The 19,061-nt window shown below is 34.7% G+C and overlaps 1 protein-coding gene across 3 annotated transcripts in view; it reads right to left on the bottom strand.

Moving 5' to 3' along the window:
• Window positions 1–19,061, bottom strand: part of stck (LIM zinc finger domain containing stck) — a 200,737-nt gene that overhangs the window by 46,445 nt on the left and 135,231 nt on the right. For all 3 annotated transcript variants that reach the window (XM_090413969.1, XM_090413968.1, XM_090413967.1), the window contains exons 4-5: window positions 14,865–15,052; window positions 14,630–14,701 (exon numbers count right to left, since the gene is read on the bottom strand). In XM_090413969.1, the coding sequence (XP_090270095.1) occupies window positions 14,630–14,701; window positions 14,865–15,052 (260 nt within the window). The remainder of the gene's footprint in view (window positions 1–14,629; window positions 14,702–14,864; window positions 15,053–19,061) is intronic.

The raw sequence follows: 19,061 nt of genomic DNA, 5'->3' as shown, positions 1-19,061 counted from the left end.
GTGGATCCAAGTTTTGTCTACAGTCACGAATTGATGCAAAAAATCCTGCAAATTGCAATTAAACATCGCCAAACACTGCATTGAAATGTCTTTTCGCGTGCGTTTTTGATTGACAGTTAACAATCATGGCACCCATTGCACACACCTTTTTCATGTGCAATTTTTCATGCAGGATATTATACACCCATTCAGTTGAGATGACTACAATCTTAGCAATCTCACGCACGTTCACTCAGTGATCTTCCATAACAATACTGGATTTTGCTAATCATTTCCTTCGTAGTGACCTCAGGCATCACTACGAAGACCAAACGTCCAGAGTGCGCTTCATCTTCGATGAACTTACGACCATGTTTAAACTCATTTATTCAAAAATAAATTAGTCTTTAATGCTGGTGCAGAGTCCCCATGAACTGCACGGAACTCGGCTTTGATCTGCGTGGCCATCCACTTCTTCAAATAGAAGTATTTTATCACTGCACAAAACTAGTTTTACTCCATTTTTATGAAAAATGCGAACATGGTTATTTTAAATGTTTGCCAAACGAGAACTATGCATCATGTGGCTAAAATTTTGCCAGGGGTCATGAAAAAGATGCTATGTGTTGATACTAGTATGAATGAATAAATTGTGTCGCCATCTATTTGGAAATTTACCAAACTTTTCAAACAATCCAAATAGGTAATCCATTTCAGAAATCCGAAGTAAAAATTTATTCAAATTCACCCCAAAGCTATTAATTGAAGGCTTTGTCAATGTTTTTAAGTTCATAACTAATCTTTCTATGCATATTAATTAAAATGTATTACATACAAATTTAATAATAAATCAATAATAACAAGAAAACTTTATCTTGGACTTGTACATGCTAAGCTTGAGGTGATGGAGAAGTGAAGTGAGGAGGAGAAGGATTAATGTTGGGAAGAAGAGTGTCAGTGAGTTTTTCTACACACTGCACCTCTTCTTCTGAAGGAGGAATCTCTGAGGACACAGTGCTTCCATTTGAAGAAACTGTAGGATGTTCTGTTTTTTCCTCTCATTCAACAGCATTTTAAAACAGGCTGCAGTGCTGTCTTTGAATACCTAACACTTAATAACTGTCTGAGCCTTTCAAACCAGCCATGAGAGGCAGTAAACAGTGAATCGAGCATCTGATGAAGATGATTCACTAACTAGTTCATTAAAAATAGTCTTTGCCTTTTCACAAATAAAGACCTGAGAACAGAATCACCTCTCAATTGCTTTTCTCTAATCGATATTTCCAGCAGTCTTCCCATTTCAACAATTCTTTCTCCATTTAAAAAAGTCTAGTTGAGGAATCTTCATTTTTTTTCAGTACCTATCTGTTCTTCATTACTGTCCTTACAGTGGTCCTAGCCATGCTATATTTTTCACAAATTAACTTAATATTAAGCCCTTGATTATCATGTTTTATTAGTGCTTGTTTTGTGGATAAACTGATGGCCTTTCTTGATGCTTTGCCTGCAGAACCAGCTTCAAAAAAAAATCGAGATCTCTTAAGAGCCAAGGGTTTAATTTGATGATCTTAATAGTAATGTAAAATTAAATTAACTTGCAGTATGTACAATGGTGCAATAAACATAAGTCAAGTAATACTACCCCTGCAACCAAAAATATAAAAATGAAGTCAGAGGTCCCTATACACAAAACGCCTGAAGAAGAAATTACATGTTCCATGCTTGCCTCAACCAGTCATCATGCAGATCTTGGTAGATAAATGTAAACTAAAAAGAAAAGACATAAACTGAGCATGATCTTTATATATATATATATCTCTAAGATCACACTTTAAATATATACAATCTTCATGCAATCAAACAAAGTTTGACCGCATAAAGATTATAATTTGCCAATAGCCATGCAATAAAGGGATTTTGAAACCCCTTTGCAACAAAGGGATTTTGAAAAAAAAAAAACCCTCAGAGGATAGCATGAAAGTATAATTTTTGATCAACTTTAACCCCCAAAACTTAGAAATTTCGTTACTTCTTCTAAAGATTCCATACCTACAGTCTACAAAAAAATCTGTTGTATTATTTACAGCAGTAAAACCTATCTCAGACAAGAGGAAAACAAGAAACACATTAGATATCTATACCCAAGAAAATTAGTTCTAGATGAGCCATGGCACTGCTCATCTTCAAGCAGTGCCATGGCTTGAGAAGCTACAAGGAAAGAATAACAGTGGCACAAGAAAAGTTGGTCAGGCATTGTTTCAGAGAAGCAATATCACATTGCATACCCAAGGTGAGAATGATAAACCAAGTGGGGATTAAGTGGATAAGCAGAGATATAAAGCAAGAGCAGCAAAAAGAAAGAAAGAAAACAGTGTAGAGGGAATATAAAGAAAAAGGTGTTCACAGCATACTCACGACCAATACAAAGTGCAAGTAGGAAGAGTAACTAATATGGTAAAAAAGGTCAAATTAGATTATGACAGAAAATTAGCTAAGCAGGCCAAAGTAACCCAAAAGAGTTTTTTTTTTCATATATGTAGCAAGTAGGAAGAAAAAATTACTATGAAACAATTAATTTAATCAATGCTGATAGTAGGAAGGCAACAGAGACAAAAGAAATAATGCTGATTAATCATTCTGTAAAGGTGTATCATCCAGATGGAGATTTTGAAGTTGCTGATGTGATAGAGATGCATGTCAAAATTGCAGTAGATGAGTAGCAGGTATTCAACATATTGAAAAATATCAACATGAGCACAGCAGTGGGACTGGATGGCATGTCAGCTCATGCACTACATGAATGTGCAATAGAAAAACTTCATGTGTTCTTCATGAATGTACAATACAACAACTTCAGAGGTACTGGCAGTGTCTCTGATGAAGTTGTTTAATGTAATTCTCAGCTCTGGCAAATTTTAGGTGAATGGAAAGAGAACAACATAGTTCCATTACATAAAAGGTGGCTCCAAGACAAAAGTAGCAAATTATAAAGACTAATAAATATCTCAGGAGTGGAGGGTGAAGTTTTTGAAAAGTTTATTAAAGATAAAATTCAGCAATGAGTTTATAAGAATATATAGTCTATAGTGGACAGCATGGCTTGGTAAAAGGTAAGTCCTGCCTTAGTGATTTATTCATATTTTATAATAAAATGACAATGGAATAGGATACAGGAAATGGCTATACCATAACACTGCTGGACAGAATATTATGTGGAAAACTATTACAAAAGTTAGAGCAAATGGGAATGAATATGAAGCTAATAGCATGGATGTGGGAGGGGGATGGATGACTGACAGACAGACACCAGATAGTATATGGTGGAGCAGAATCTAGGAGAATGAGAATGACTAGTGCAACTCCTCACTGTTCTGTACTAAGGCCATAATTTAATTTGTATATCAGTGATATAGGAAGAGTCTTGGAAGTGGGGGATAATCAGTTTTGCTTATGATGGAACACTGGGGAGGGCAATAGTTGATCAAGGTGATGTAAATATCCTGCAGGATCATTTAAATAAATTGAAATGTGGTATAGGATAATGATTAATGTTGCAAAATGTAAGGTTATGCACTTTGGGCTGAAAAGGTTACATACTCTATCACACTAATGGTAACAGATTGCAAGAAATTGATGAAGCTAGGGACATGAGGATAATGATGGACACAGATTTCAAGTTCAAAGGGTATATTGCAAAAGTTTGTAAAATAGCTCAAAGGATTACTTGGATGCTGAAAAACATGCTAATAAGTAAAGATAGGGAACTTATTATCCATCTTTATAAGGCTACGATTCGGCCACATCTTGATTATCGTGCGCAGATTATCTGGGTTTCTTGGGGACCAGGAGGTGGTAAAGAAGACCCAGAGAAGAGTGACTAAGCTGGGTAACAGATCTGTGGAATGCTCAAATATCTTAAGTTTCTATCATATCTCCTCACTTCTGTTGATAGGCAGAAACAGAAGTGAGGAGACATGATAGAAACTTAAGATATTGAAGGAGTTTTTTTAAAATGGATGCAAAGGAAATTTTTCAATATATGAAAAAGAGAGAACTTGAGGGTATCTATGAAAGTTGTCTAAGAGTGTGGTTACTGGGGGGAGGGGGGGATGCAGACTAGATTTTCTGCATGGAGAATAAATGTGTTGAAAGTTCCCTGACAATGAATGCGTTTAAGGAGGAGAGATATATGGCTACTCCATCAAGGAAAAGAAGAAGTAGCCATAGTATTCAACACGAGGCTAATCTTCTTGAATGGCAGGCAGTCTCGAGTAGAGTGATGTGGGCAAATATGAGAATGGGGAACTGGACAATGAGACTTGTTTGTGCCTATGATCCTACAGAAGGTTCTACTAATGTAGAAGTGGAGGAATTTTTTGATGCTTTAGAGAAAGCAACTGACACAATGAAAAATGAAAAGTTGGTCCTAGTTGGGGATCTAAATAGCAGAGTAAGAAATAAATGCCAGACATTCAAAAATATTTTGAGAAAATTTGGAGAAAAGAGACAAAGCTAATAAAAATGGCAAATACCTGTTGGATTTCTGCTCAGGATATGGACTGGTTATTACTAACACCATGTTCCAACATAAAAATGTGCACAAATTCACATGGAGAGAAGAGGCAAGGAATAAGAAAAGTCTCATTGACTATGTTATTGTTGATGGTGATGTTTTCTCTCTGGTGCAGGACACCAAAGTGTACATAGGATTTGAAATTGGAAGTGATCACTATTTAGTCTTGAGTAGGATAAAATTGAATTTCATATTGAAAAGAATAACATGTAAGAAAGTTTTAAAGCGAATAAAAGTTGAGCAGCTCTCAGATGTGAACTGTAGACTAAAATACAGAAAGATTACTGAAGAAAAAATGAAAGAGTTTGAGAACAGCAACCAAACCTTGAAGATTCAGTGGCAAGCGTTGAAGAACACACTGACTGATTCAGCTAGAGAGGCATGTGGTGAGGTTGTCTGCAAGGATAGAAAAATCAGATCTCCATGGTGCACACAGGAAGTTAAAGAGGCAGTGAAGGAAAAGAAGAAAGCATATCAAAAGTTCCTGGCAAATAAGTCAGCTTGTGCTCTTAGAGAATACAGAAACAAATGTAAGAAAGCTAAACACTGTGTAAAATTAGCTAAACAAAAGTCATGGGAGGACTTTGGCAAGAACATAGAAAATAAATATCAAGAAGGTGGCAAAATATTCTGGAGGTTGTTGAAGAAGCTTAGAAATGGAGGAAAGAGTGCTGTAAAAGCACTCTTTCCTCCATTTCCTGTAAAAGTTAGAGATAATAAAGGTGACATGAAAATGGGAGAAAAAGATATCCTTGAAGTATGGAGTAATTACATTGAAAAATTCCTAAATGAAACAAGCAGTGATAGCACAGTGTTAAAACACACTCAACAGGCACACAGTAAGGAATAAATATCCATACTTGAAGTAGAAAAAGCCATCAAAGGTTTGAAATGTGGAAAGGCAGCAGGAGTAGATGATATTCGACCAGAAATGCTGAAGTATAGTGGTATAAAAGTTTTACAGTGGCTGCACTGCATAGTTCAGAGGGCCTGGACAGAGGGACGAATTCCCGATGATTTGGAGTAGAGCTCTCATAGTACAAATATATAAAAAGGGAAATAAAACTGAATATGAGAATTACAGAGGTATTTCCCTACTGAGTGTTCCTGGCAAGATTTATGCAAGTATACTTGAGAAACTGTTGAGAAGAATTGTGGAAGAAAAGCTTGGTGAAGAACAAGCCGGATTCAGGCCAAATGGAGGCTGTCAAAATCAGATCTTCACTTTACGACAAATAGTTGAGAAAGTATGGGAATATAACAAAGATCTATATTTAAGTTTTGCTGATCTGGAAAAGGCATATGACAAGGTGCAAGAGAGAAGCTATTCAATACGCTACAGTTACATGGTGTCAATGGCATTATATCTAGCAATACTTAGTCTTTATTTGAGTTGTAAGTCAGCAGTTAGAATTGAAAGAAGTATAGGAAAGTGGTTTAATGTTAAATCTGGTGTGAGACAAGGATGTACATTATCCCCTCTGTTATTCATTATCTATATGGATCACACTATGAAGGAAAGTGGTATTAAACATGATATCAAAATTGGAGATGTTAATGTCAGCTCTTTGCTTTATGCAGATGATGTTATACTTCTAAATAAATCCACTGCAAGTCTGCAAGATTCCCTGACTAAATTGAATAACTGCTGTAATAGATATGGTATGAAGGTCAGCAATAAAAAGACAGAGACAATGAAAATAGGCAGAATCGTTGAAAATGCCAACTGCGTTGTGAACAGTGAACCTGTGGAACAAGTAAAACATTTCAGCTACTTAGGCACTATTTTTAGTGAAGATGGTAAATTAAATATGAAAATAGACAACAGAATCAACAAAGCTGGTATGGTAGGAAGTCAAACTGAATAAATTCATATGGAATAAGAGAGAAATTAGTCGGAACACTAAATTAGCTGTATACAAGACAGTGTTCAAACCAGTTTTAACTTATGGATCTGAGAGCTGCCTCAGAAATAAAACACTTGACCAAACACTAGAGACTGCAGATATGAAAACCCTGAGTAAGATTAGAGGCATGAACAAATGGCATCAATGGCAATATCATATTAAAAATGAGGATATTAAGAAAGAACCTGACATTGTCAGTATCCAGGAATGCATTAGCAGAGCTAATCTCAGGTGGTATGGTCACTTAAATAGAATGGTCACTTAAATAGGAAAGATTAGCAAAACAAGTGTTCTCTGATAGGTTGGCAGGAAAACGACCCAGAGGAAGTCCAAGATATAGGTGGATTGATACTGTACAAAGTGCCTTAGATCAGTGCTTCCCAAACTTCTGGATGTCAGGGCCCCCTTTGCAAAAATTAAAATATTTCACGGCCCCCCCCCCCTCAAAAAAAAATCGTAATAGAGAGATATATTATTATAATATTTATTGTATTTATATTCAATACAAAACATACACAGCGAATATCGAAAAAATCAAATGCATATATTACATTTTTTGCCTCTTACCGTTTGGTTCTGAAGACGATGCGGGCTGTTCTGGTAAAATATGAAATACTGTCCTTTTTTTTTGAGTCTGTTCATGCTTCTTCTGATTGCTCGCGGGATTTTTTTTTTTTTTTTTTTTTTTTTTTTTTTTTATCAGCCACTTATCCATCTCAGGTTTAAATTTTTTTAACGTAGAATAGATCAACTAATATCACCACTTACCGATACTGGCACACCACAGACTGATAACATGAAATTAGTGAATATTGCCTAGAATAAGGGAATCCCCGGACCAGGAACATTTTTCTCTTTTGTGACTTTTCTCCCTTTACGGTAATTAAGCCTAACACAAAACAGACAGCAAATGCAGGTTATTAAAACGTGCATATGATTGGTGCGGTATTAACAAAATATCACGCAACCGAACGATAAAAGCATAGCTGATAATTGAGTTGAAATGCTAACTCTCTTCAACCGAATTCCATATGTGAAACTGCCATAACATTCATTGTGTATATATATATATATATATATATATATATATATATATATATATTACTTAGTTTTAATACTTTTACGAATTTTAACAAGTTCGGTTGAATTTTATTGCTGCCTTGGTAAATCGAACTCACACACATCTAATTAATAACAACAGTTTTTAGTTAGATACTATGTTTGCCCATGCAACATATGGTTTTGTTTAAGTCAATACAGCACAGTTTCTGTATAAGCGGACATGTGATTCATTAATTAGTGTGTTTTTATCCCACTTGTCTCTAATTGCACTATTTGTTGAGAAATATATTACACAGTCTCCTCATACCTTATTCACTGGCATAATAAAAGTACTTGTTTTTATTGCCTCTGGTATAGTGGCTGTCAGGGAGCGCGTGTTGTTTACCACTGCAAGCGAGTTACTATCTCCCCACATGAACTTGTTTAAGCTTTTTTTTCATGTGTGAAGTATATGCAAAACTTTTATTGGTAACAGAAAACTAGCTCGGATGTCAATATCAACGGTCCCTGATTACGAACGTGATGAAAGGGACAGGAAGATTTGGAGCTTCCCTGGAGAGCATTCAAAGTAAATACAATTAACCACTGCTTTGAAATGAAACATATGAATAAGCAATATTTACTAATATTCATTAAGCACCGAAATACGCAGGAAGCAAAGTTTGTGAACCAGCACCAATATGTGAATTTTTCCATTAAAATATAAAAAATAACAAAAAAGAAATAATAAATAATAAAAGTTAAATACGTTTCTTTTAAAATAAAAAAAGCTACTTCTTAAACCATTTTAAATTTGTTTTCATTATTTCACGGTCCCCCTCAACAAAACCTACGGCCAACAGCCAAGGGGGCCGCAGCCCACAGTTTGGGAAGCGCTGTCTTAGATGATAGAAATATAAGATCTGATAATGTTGGAGTCTTGACGAGTAACAGACTGTTTTGGAGGAAAATTGTAGATAGGAAGTTAGTAATGATGTAAATTTTTCATATAGTACTATCATATCCTGTACACCCCTTGTGGGTACATGGCAGGAATTTGATGATGATGATGAGGTATGATAGGTTTTGTGTATATAATAGTTAGTTTGAGTCTTGCATGATGAGTATCTGGACTACTATTATACTTTATTGTTATTATTAATAATGATAATATACAATTTAAAATTGTGCTTAAATTAGTAATGAGTTTAAAAGTGCAATTACAATATATGACATAATAGAAATGAAAGATAAATCAATGAAACAAATTAAAAGACAAAGAATGAAAACTGATTATCTTTTAATTTGGATTATGAAAAGCAAGAATAAAATCTAGAAGCATTTCCCATACACAATGGGAAAGCAGCACAAATGATGGTGTGCTGACCATTTTGGATAAATTGCCATCAGATAAAAGAAGGTCAAAAACTTGCTATAAATTAGATACACAGTTCATGAGATAAATACTTTATTAAGTCCTAGCATATATAACTTAACATGTTCATCTTATAAATTGTCAAGCATTTCTTGTAATTTATCTTTGTATTATTCCAGTTTGTGGTCATTTATTTCAATATTGGGGAATGTATTTACTCTCCTTTTGAGATTAGGAAAGTAAACTGAAGTTTCTTGACAATGTCTCTGAAACACCCTTATTTTATTCTGAAAGCTGAAAATTGTCTGAATAAGAGACTCCCTGGAGTGCAAAGTTGAGAGTTTGTAGATGATTCATTATATTAGTAAGGAACAATGACCTTGCATCCATTCATCATTTTCCAGTTGAAGACAATCTTTTATTTTCTTCAAGAAAAGTAATAATAGGCTCCAACAGATCCACAAATCTACTTAAGACACTACTGGTTGACAGCCACCTTACATTGTAGTAGAAAGAGACATCACTGGATTTATCTTCAAGCTCTAGTTGTTCAATAAAATTTTTGAACTGTCAATGAGTCTTCTCATTTAAGCATATGAAATTGGCAATTTCAAGAAGAGATTTCCTAACATCTTCATACTTGAAGTATCTGGCTTCCAGGTGTTCATGATGAATAATGTAAAGAACAGGGAGAAACTGGAAAAGCTAGGATCACTTATAAGTGTAATTAATCCTGCATTTTACCCCACCACTACAGGTGCTCCATCTGTTGCAACACTGAAAAGTTTATCCAGTGGAATATTAGCATTTGTTAAGGCTGTGACAAGTGCACTTTTCACATACCATATGTTGTTTCTTTTAGTGCCACTAAGTTCAACATCTCTTCTTTCAGAGTTACACCAGAGGAAACAAAAACAAATTCCACCAGTTGTGAGTTGTCTTGTATGTCTGTAGATTTGTCAAAAGCTAAGTTGAATGCAAGGGAATTCTTTAAATTGTTTACATTTTGCCTGCAACATCAGTACTGGTGTGGAAGATATGCCTCTCTGTAGTCTGACATGAAGCTAGTGTTTGTGCCATTAGTTATTGAAGTTTCGTATTATTTGGATTTAACTGCAACAACTACATTCTTCTTAACAAATTCACTATCAGAATATGGGTGTTTAACACAAGCAATATTCCATGATCTATCAAAACTAGCTTCATCATTGTATTGGCTTCCTTACTGTCAACAGTGTCTGCTGGCTATTTATTGATGATTTTAACAGAGTTAACTTGTTTTTCTGTAATTCTGATTTAGGTGGACAATCAGACGAAATGTTTTTCTTTGTTTCATAGTGGCATTTCAAGTTACTGGCAAGTTATCTTCTTTGACAGTGAATGCAAAATCTTCCCCCAATCTTGGTTAAAATTTCTATTTACATCTTCATACTTTTGCTTCTTACTATTTGATGAAATTTGAACTTAACCTAGACAATTCAAGATAACTCCCAAACCAAACCTACCAAATTCACCATTGCAGCTTTTATAGATTTTAGCAATTTGAAAAGGTGTGGAGGCAGAAACTCTTTTCCAAACTTTGTCATTTTGGAATAGAAGGGAAAGTTCTAAACTGGATTTATGACTTTCTAAGAAATAGAACAATTCGAGTTAGAATAAATAATACCATTTCCAAGAAAGTGAAAATAAGACAGGGACTCCCTCAAGGCAGCATTTTGAGCCCACTCCTTTTTTCCATCTACTTAAACAACTTAGATAAAAATATAAATAAAGAAACAAAGATAGCTATGTTTGTTGATGATTTGGTCCTATTCTCAGCTCACAACAACCTAGAAACAGCAGAAGATCACTTAAACAAAACCATTGAAAGTTTATCTAAATACTGTGAAAACCAGAAACATCAAAATTGATCCTACTAAATCAGAAATCTGTGTATTTATTATTATTATTCGACACCTCCAGGGAGTCCATAGACTCATCAAGGGGGGGGGGGGCACCTGCTCTACAACTCTGTCTCCACCAACTCAAACCACCAACTGACCACAACTACACCAATGCTATCTACTCACCACCACTAGTATTTCCACAGACAATCACAAACATCCATGCCCACGGCAGGATTCGAACCCACAACCTTTTGGCAGGAGAGCAGATACACTAACCACTCGGCCAGCCAGGCTGGCAAAAGTTCCCCCAGGCAATTTCTAGTCACAGACTAAAATCGAACTCTAGACAATCTTTTGTGCTGAGGAGTGCAAATACCACTTACACTGAGCTACAGACTCCTAACCATTTTCCATTAATAACCACCTCAGAAAGTGGAGACCAAAGATTAAGCTAAACAGTCAACTAATTACATTTAATGAAAACCCTAAATACCTTGGAGTTAGTTTGGATCCATCACTAAGCTTCAATAAACATATCAACAATGTTGCAGTCAGAGCAAAAAGAAGACTAAATATCATGAAAAGTATCTCGGGTAAAGAGTGGGAATCCGATGCTAAAACCTTAAAAGTCACATACACCTCTATTATCCGACCCATAATGGAATATGCTTTGCCTATCTGGATGCAAACATCAAAAACCAGTTTAGACAAGCTTGTAAAAATTCAGAAAAATGCAGCTAGAATCATATGTGGACTAAGGAATACAACTCCTGGAAAAATAGCAGAATTCGAATCCAACCTTGTTCCTTTTAAAATTAGGTGGCAAGTAAAGCTTACTAAATTTGTAGAAAAAAGAACCAACCTTGCACATCATAGAACAAATAAACTTTTTAAAAATTGGCAACCAACAAACAGAATAAAGAAAAATCAACAATGCATGGAAAATAAAATTCCCTTGGATTGTTCAAATTAATACCCAACTACCCAGCATTTCCTCCAAATCAAGACAGGAAAAATATAGTCATCAACTTTGAAATAGCGGAACATTAGAAAAAAGCATAGACAACCCTGAAATCTTGAGATCATTAGCTCTTTAAAAAATAATGGAATATGGATCTGACACAATAAAGATCTACACAGATGGCTCCAAAAATTCAAATGGCAATTCTGGGGGTGGCATACTCATCTATGGCTCTCAAAATATAGAACTAAAAACAACTAATAGTATTGGATGCAACTCATACCATGCAGAATTAATAGCCATTGACACAGCACTGCAACATTTGGATAAACAAAACCCAAAGGAGTTTATATTTTTCCCAAATTCCTTAGCAGCCCTTCAAGCTATTAAGAACTGCTACATTAGCCATCAAAAAATACTTAGAGACATAGCAGAAAACATAAACAAACTACATAAGGATTCCAAAATAATTTTCCAATGTATTCCATCCTATGTGGGATTAAAGGGAAATGAAACTGCAGATGAAGCAGCAAAAATGGCTGCAACATCCAGTGATACCACAGATTTCAAACTTTTTAAAACCACTCAAAAAGAAACCATAAAAAGAACAATTCTCCAGGGCATGACTCACCACTGGTAATCAGCAGAAAAACCAGGAGCTAGCATCAACTCCAAGTTTAATTGTCGTACCACTACCACGATTTCTCGTCTCAAGACTCGCCACACAAGACCAATCAAGTTTAGCAATGGCATAAAAATCTTCGCCATCTGCAAAATCTGTAACATCGAGGAAGCATCGACAATGCATTTACTAAATTGTATGAATATTTCCAAATGTGAACTTTATAACAACCCAGAAAAGGTGCTATATAAAATACATGAATTTGAACTCTATGATCTGGTGTAATAATACCATGGGATAATAATAATAATAAGAAGAAGAACTATTTGATGATGTCAGCTTCCTTCATAAAATTTTCACAGACACTTCTAAAAAAATTAAAGTGAAAAGAAGAAATAAGCTCCAACATGTGCAACACAGCCAAACTCTACAATGCCAAGTATCACACTTAACCTGCTAATTTCACTGCCCACAACACAGCCACAATCACAAGCCACGTCTACTAAAACTAACATTGTCAGCACAGGTTTGTATTATCACTGATTCTTCAGCATAATTCCCCTGTATATCCTTGCTGACCCAAAATTTCTTAAATCCCTAACTCAAAATCTAGCATTAAAATTCTTAAATATATTTACTCACCATGAACATTAAACTTACATTTTAATCCAGTAGACTCTCAGTTTATACCTGGTAAATAATAATTATAAAGCTTGAAAAAAATTTTTTATTTACCTTTTACATTATATTGTGATGCAAACAGGAGCTCAAGTCAACATATTTCCATGAGCTGCGTATTATATGTTAAAGGGACACATGTGGCTTGCGAACCACAGTTTGGCCATCCCTGCAATAGTGTCTAAAAGAGCATGATTATGGACTATGCAGCAAGATAGTCAATAAAAATGATGCACGCATACATAGCTTTGTTGAATTCATTATATTTTTCAGTAATCTAATTTTTTTTGTATGCAAGTGATTTGTTGTAAAAATTGTTTTCCTAAATCTGGCTTGCTCATATGGCTAGTTTGCTTCTAGCTGAGCACAAATTCGTTTTGAATAATTTTGATGAATGACTTACAGTTATGGGAGACTAGTCTATAGTTGTTGTCTGATTTACAATTTTTCTTATGTAAGAGATTATCTTTGATATTAGACACCGGTCTTTGATGTATTTGCTGATAATGATAATATCGTAGTCTCACCAAAACAGATAACAATTCTTCTTATCAAAATTTTGTTGGACATAAAATGCATTTAGAACCGTATAATTAAATGAAATAATCATTCACATGAAAATAAATTACACACACACACACATATACAGGGTGTTCGGGATAAATTTGACAGTTTCGTAAGGAAAAAGAAAATCTTCTTTTTATCTATTAAATTTAATGAATTGACAAAAAAACATTACAGGCAGAGTTAATTACAATACTATCAACAAGATTTACTCAAAATAACCACCATTAGCATCGATCACAGCTTCAATTCTGCTTCGGAACCTCGAACAAGCTGATGCTACAGTCTCCCTGGGAAGGGCCGCAAAAACTGTTTTAATTTTATCCATTAACTGGGCTTTTGTATTACTGGAAGTGCGATTGGTGTCTTTTTCAACTGCGCCCCATACAAAATAATCCATGGGGTTAAGGTCTGGGGAGTTTGGAGGCCAAACATTTGGACTGGTGAAGTCGTAGAAATTTTCAGACAACCATTTTTGACTTTTCCCAGAGGTGTGGCAAGGGGCCGAATCCTGCTGCCATACATACGGCCTACCATTGGCTACCCTTGTTATCCAGGGCTTGACTACAGTTAGCAACTCCACGAACAAAGCCCGAATTCCAATGCCAGGGTTCTTCAACACCTGTTCCTGCAGATTTGCGAGGAATTCTGCTGTACGAACGCAATCAGATCGTCTGCTAGGGATCTTTCTTCTTGCTACATCCTCGTAGTCACCATTGCAAGTCTCTAGTTCATGCCTGATTGTTTTTACTGTATTCAGGGAGCATTGGGCAGCAGTCGTAATATCCTTATTTTGATGGCGGGCACGAATCATCATGATACAAGTTATTCTCTTCCATGATTCAGGTGGGTTCCAGCTATCCATCCTTTCTGACATCTTGTATATGAATGAAGAAGGGTCCAAACTTTTAAATGAAGAGAAGTGTGTGTTAATACATGTAACTTACGGAAAAATATAATTAATTATAAATATGTCAAATTTATCCCGAACACCCTGTATATATATATATATATATATATATATAAAAAAATAAAACACTTACTGGCATTTGAAACAGATGTATTTTCCACTACCTGCTGCTTTTTCTTTAGCATTGCAGTCATGACACAATGCCCTAAAACAAAAGTGTTATAAGAATATTACTCTGTAAAGCAATGCTCAGAATTTTTTTCTTTTTATGCTATATTGCATAAAATTAAAGAACATATGTTGAATAAAAAAACAGCAAGAACATAGATAAACAATAAAGAAAAGAGATAAAAAAGAAGATATTATACCGTCCAGAATTCTTGATGAAACCCTGGTCTGCTAAGGGAATTTGGCAAAGTTCACATCGAAAACAATTAGGATGCCAGTTATTGTTCATTGCTTTAATAACTCGACCAATCACAAATTCTCCACATTTTCCACAACATGGGGCAAACAGGACATGAAAATCATGTTCACAATATTTTCTGCCATCGAACTGAAATGATTAATAGAAAACAGTGCAATCAATAAGGTAAAACAGCTAGTCCAAAATATAATTAAAATTTTTAGTTTAATTGAAATTTATTACACATCTCAGAACAGAACACAAAAAAACCCAACTCCTGTAAATCATTTTACACACACTCTGGTCTCTCCCGTCTAGATACCTTGAGGACCAAATAAGTTTGCTGCAAGCAGTATGCAGTCCATAAATTAATTTAAATGTTACCTATAAGAACATGATTGAATGTAGGAGTGATCTTATACAAATGTTGTGTATTTAAAGTGAGCTCAGGTAAGAATGCTTAGAACTCGTGCCTCTTGGAATTATAAGTTAAGTAGCATAAACTATACAAATTATAATAACTACTACTTTTCTTTGTTGGATTACTGTTACTAAGTTCTAAATGCATTGCTTTAAATAATTCAAACAAAAAAGGTTAAGCTTTTATCTTCTCTGAACAGTTTGAAAATAGCGACACGAGTCTTATCACAAATATGGTGAAATAAAAATGCATAACTTTACAAAGAGAGAGTTATGTTACAAAATGCTCTTTTTGAAATCATGCCACCTTGTAATAATGTCTTTTTTTTCAAAGTGATCATAACTTTTTTTAACAGATTTTCCATTGCAATTTTGGAAATTACATCAAAATGTCAAATATCCAAAAAAATATTTTGGCAGACTACAGGAAAATTGTGTACTCCCCCCCCCGCCACTCACAAATTCTCAAAAACCTATATAACAGAGCCAAAAGTAAATATTCCGGATGTACAAAGTTATTATTTGAAAGATTATTAAATGAAACAATCAGTGAAAGAAAATTTGTTCTATCACTGCTTGTTTTGCAGTCAGTAGTGCATTGATAAGCGCTACTGACTGCATAAAGTTATCAGAAACCTGAAATGTGCAAAAGGCAGCTAGCGTAGTGATATTCAACTAGAAATCCTCAGATATGAGATAAGTTTTACAATGGCCATAATGCATAATTCAGATCTGTTTGGAAGATCAAATTCCAGATGATAGGAAAATGGTTCTCAAAGCACATCAATAAAAAAGGGACATGAATTTCATTTTAGAATTACCCAGGAATTTCCTTATTAAGTGTTTCAGATTAATTCAAGCATACCTGAGGCTAAGAAAAGTTATGGAAGAGAAACTTAAAAAAGAATAAACTAGGTTCAGGCCATACAGAGATTGTCAGAATCACATAATAAATTTAGTTTAATCCTTTATCAAAGTGTAAGCAAACAAAGTCTATCTTTACTACAAGTTGCTCAGTCCTGAAAATACTTCAGGTGCAAACTTTGTTTGCTTATACTTGGATAAAGGATTAAACTAAATTTATTATAGAGTAACCAAGTGAAAAATAAACTTCCACCATCTTTCTCTAAATCCAGAGTAATTTAATAATAAGGTGGTACACCATTTGGCAACTCGTATAAGTAAATATGACCTCTTCATTGCTTCTGCCTTAGTATCACCACTTCTGGGTCTGGCTCCCACCAACGAGACCTCAATAAAGGTCGAAACTGGTCTGGGTAGTAACCCTTCCCTTAATGAATAGCATTATACATGTCTGCAAGGAGATGTGCTTTGCATTATGGGAGATACTGAGACAAGGAGCAATGAGAGCTTGGTCCACCTTTACTACAAGTTGCCTCAGTCCTGAAGATTGAAGGTGCAAACTTTGTTTGTTTACACTTGGAAAAAGGATTAAGCTAAATTTATTATAGTCTAACCAAGTGAAAAATAACTTCCAACATTGTCAAAATCACATTTTTTTACTTTAAGAGAAATATTTGAGAAATCAAGAGAATATTTCAGAATAATAGGAGAAATCATGATCATTTTTCATGCTACCAAAACAGAATCCTGCTTTATCTTTTCTTTTAGTGTTGCATGGTGATCAGCATTCATTTTAGAAATTATGGACTTTACAGCCATGTTATAAATAACTATTTTAATTTCCCTGAAATTTCGACCTTCATATTAAGGTCATCATCTGGAGTATATACAAATATACAAGGACAAGCTGAGTTACATTTCACACAGTATGCTGAAGAGAGTAGTTAACAGGAAACCGACACATACTGGCCAATATATAAACATAAACACCTACCACCACCCAACACAAAAGCTAAGTGTCATTAATACTCTAAAAAAACAGGGCTTTGAAGATCTGCTCCAATGAACAAGCGCTGAAAGGCGAATTTAAAGTTATCAGCAATACTTTTCTAAAAAATGGTTACAGACAAAACACTATTAACAAAATTCTCTACAAGACCTCAATAAAAAAACAAAAATAAACCAGACTACAATAAAACTATAACCAATCCTTACATTAAAGGGACATCAGATAAAATAAACAGAATACTACAGAAATACAACCTCAAAGCCACCTTTAAACCTCCTGCAAAATTAAAAAGCTTACTCAGCTCACCCAAAGACCCACTCCCTCTGCTGGCCCACCCTGGAGTATACAGTATTTATTGCACCTATAATCTACCATATATAATGGAAACAGGACGCACAATTCCTATCAGACAAAAAGAACATAAACGATACATTAAATATAACCATGGTGAAGCTGGCCTTTCTGATCATCATGTCCTGAACACTTTACATAGAACTGACTGGAAAAGCACCAGTTGTTTACATCACACCAAAACATGGTATGAATGTAAATTTAAGGAGGCCTGTGAGATTTTTTATCAACCATCCTAATCTGAACAATAATGATGGTCTAAAAATCCCAAGCATATGGAAGGCACATATTCTACCCATGGAACCTTTCTCCCTAAGAGTTAACTATAAACAGGACTGTAGATAATCTGGAATCTTAAATCTAATATAAAAATTGTCACGTTAAATTAGGACATCGTTGTTACTGTAAGAAAACTATCCATATGAAAGAATGTTTCTCTTATGTTATCTTAAATAGAATTTAGCTTTGATGTAGTTTCTAAATAATTAATTAATTTTATCTATTATATTTTCACTAGAGGTCATGCCAATAGAATAACCGTTGATCAAATCATCGTCTCTTTAGCATAACGTGTGAAATGTAACTCAGCTTGTCCTTGTATATTTGTATATACTCCAGATGATGACCTTAATATGAAGGTCAAAATGTCGGGAAATCAAAATAGTAATGGTCTAAAAATCCCAAGCATATGGAAGGCACATATTCTACCCATGGAACCTTTCTCCCTAAGAGTTAACTATAAACAGGACTGTAGATAATCTGGAATCTTAAATCTAATATAAAAATTGTCACGTTAAATTAGGACATCGTTGTTACTGTAAGAAAACTATCCATATGAAAGAATGTTTCTCTTATGTTATCTTAAATAGAATTTAGCTTTGATGTAGTTTCTAAATAATTAATTAATTTTATCTATTATATTTTCACTAGAGGTCATGCCAATAGAATAACCGTTGATCAAATCATCGTCTCTTTAGCATACCGTGTGAAATGTAACTCAGCTTGTCCTTGTATATTTGTATATACTCCAGATGATGACCTTAATATGAAGGTCAAAATGTCGGGAAATCAAAATAGTAATGTATAACACGGTTGTAAAGTCCATAATTTCTAAAACAATCCTGCTTTCATTTTCCAGAAGAAAGATCACGCTTTGATCTCTCACTTTTGATAACATCTCATTCACCAACCAACAATTTTTTCTTCTTGGACTGATTTTCACATCTAGCCTATCCTGGTATAAATGTCATTAACTTCTTCAGCCTCCAAAAACCTCTATATTCTTTTTCATTTTAAACATTACTTCTCTTCAGCTCAACTCTAACACTATATAAATCGCAAATCCTCTTAACCTTAGAATATTGTTTTCACATCTGAGGTTGCATCAAAAACTTACTCGGAATGCTTCGCTGTATCGAGTGTAAAGCAAAGGTGCAAAGTACTCACTTAATAGATAACTCCCCCCCCCCCCCCACTTTTCTCTCTCTGCATTGTGTCTTTTCTACAGGTACTTCC

Source organism: Typopeltis vanoorti, chromosome 24 (assembly GCF_054136105.1).
Source record: "Typopeltis vanoorti isolate ZY-2024b chromosome 24, IOZ_Tvanoo_1.0, whole genome shotgun sequence".
NCBI lineage: Eukaryota > Metazoa > Arthropoda > Arachnida > Uropygi > Thelyphonidae > Typopeltis > Typopeltis vanoorti.
The sequence above is the reverse complement of the archived record's forward strand: the minus strand, read 5'-3'. Positions and strand labels throughout refer to the sequence as shown.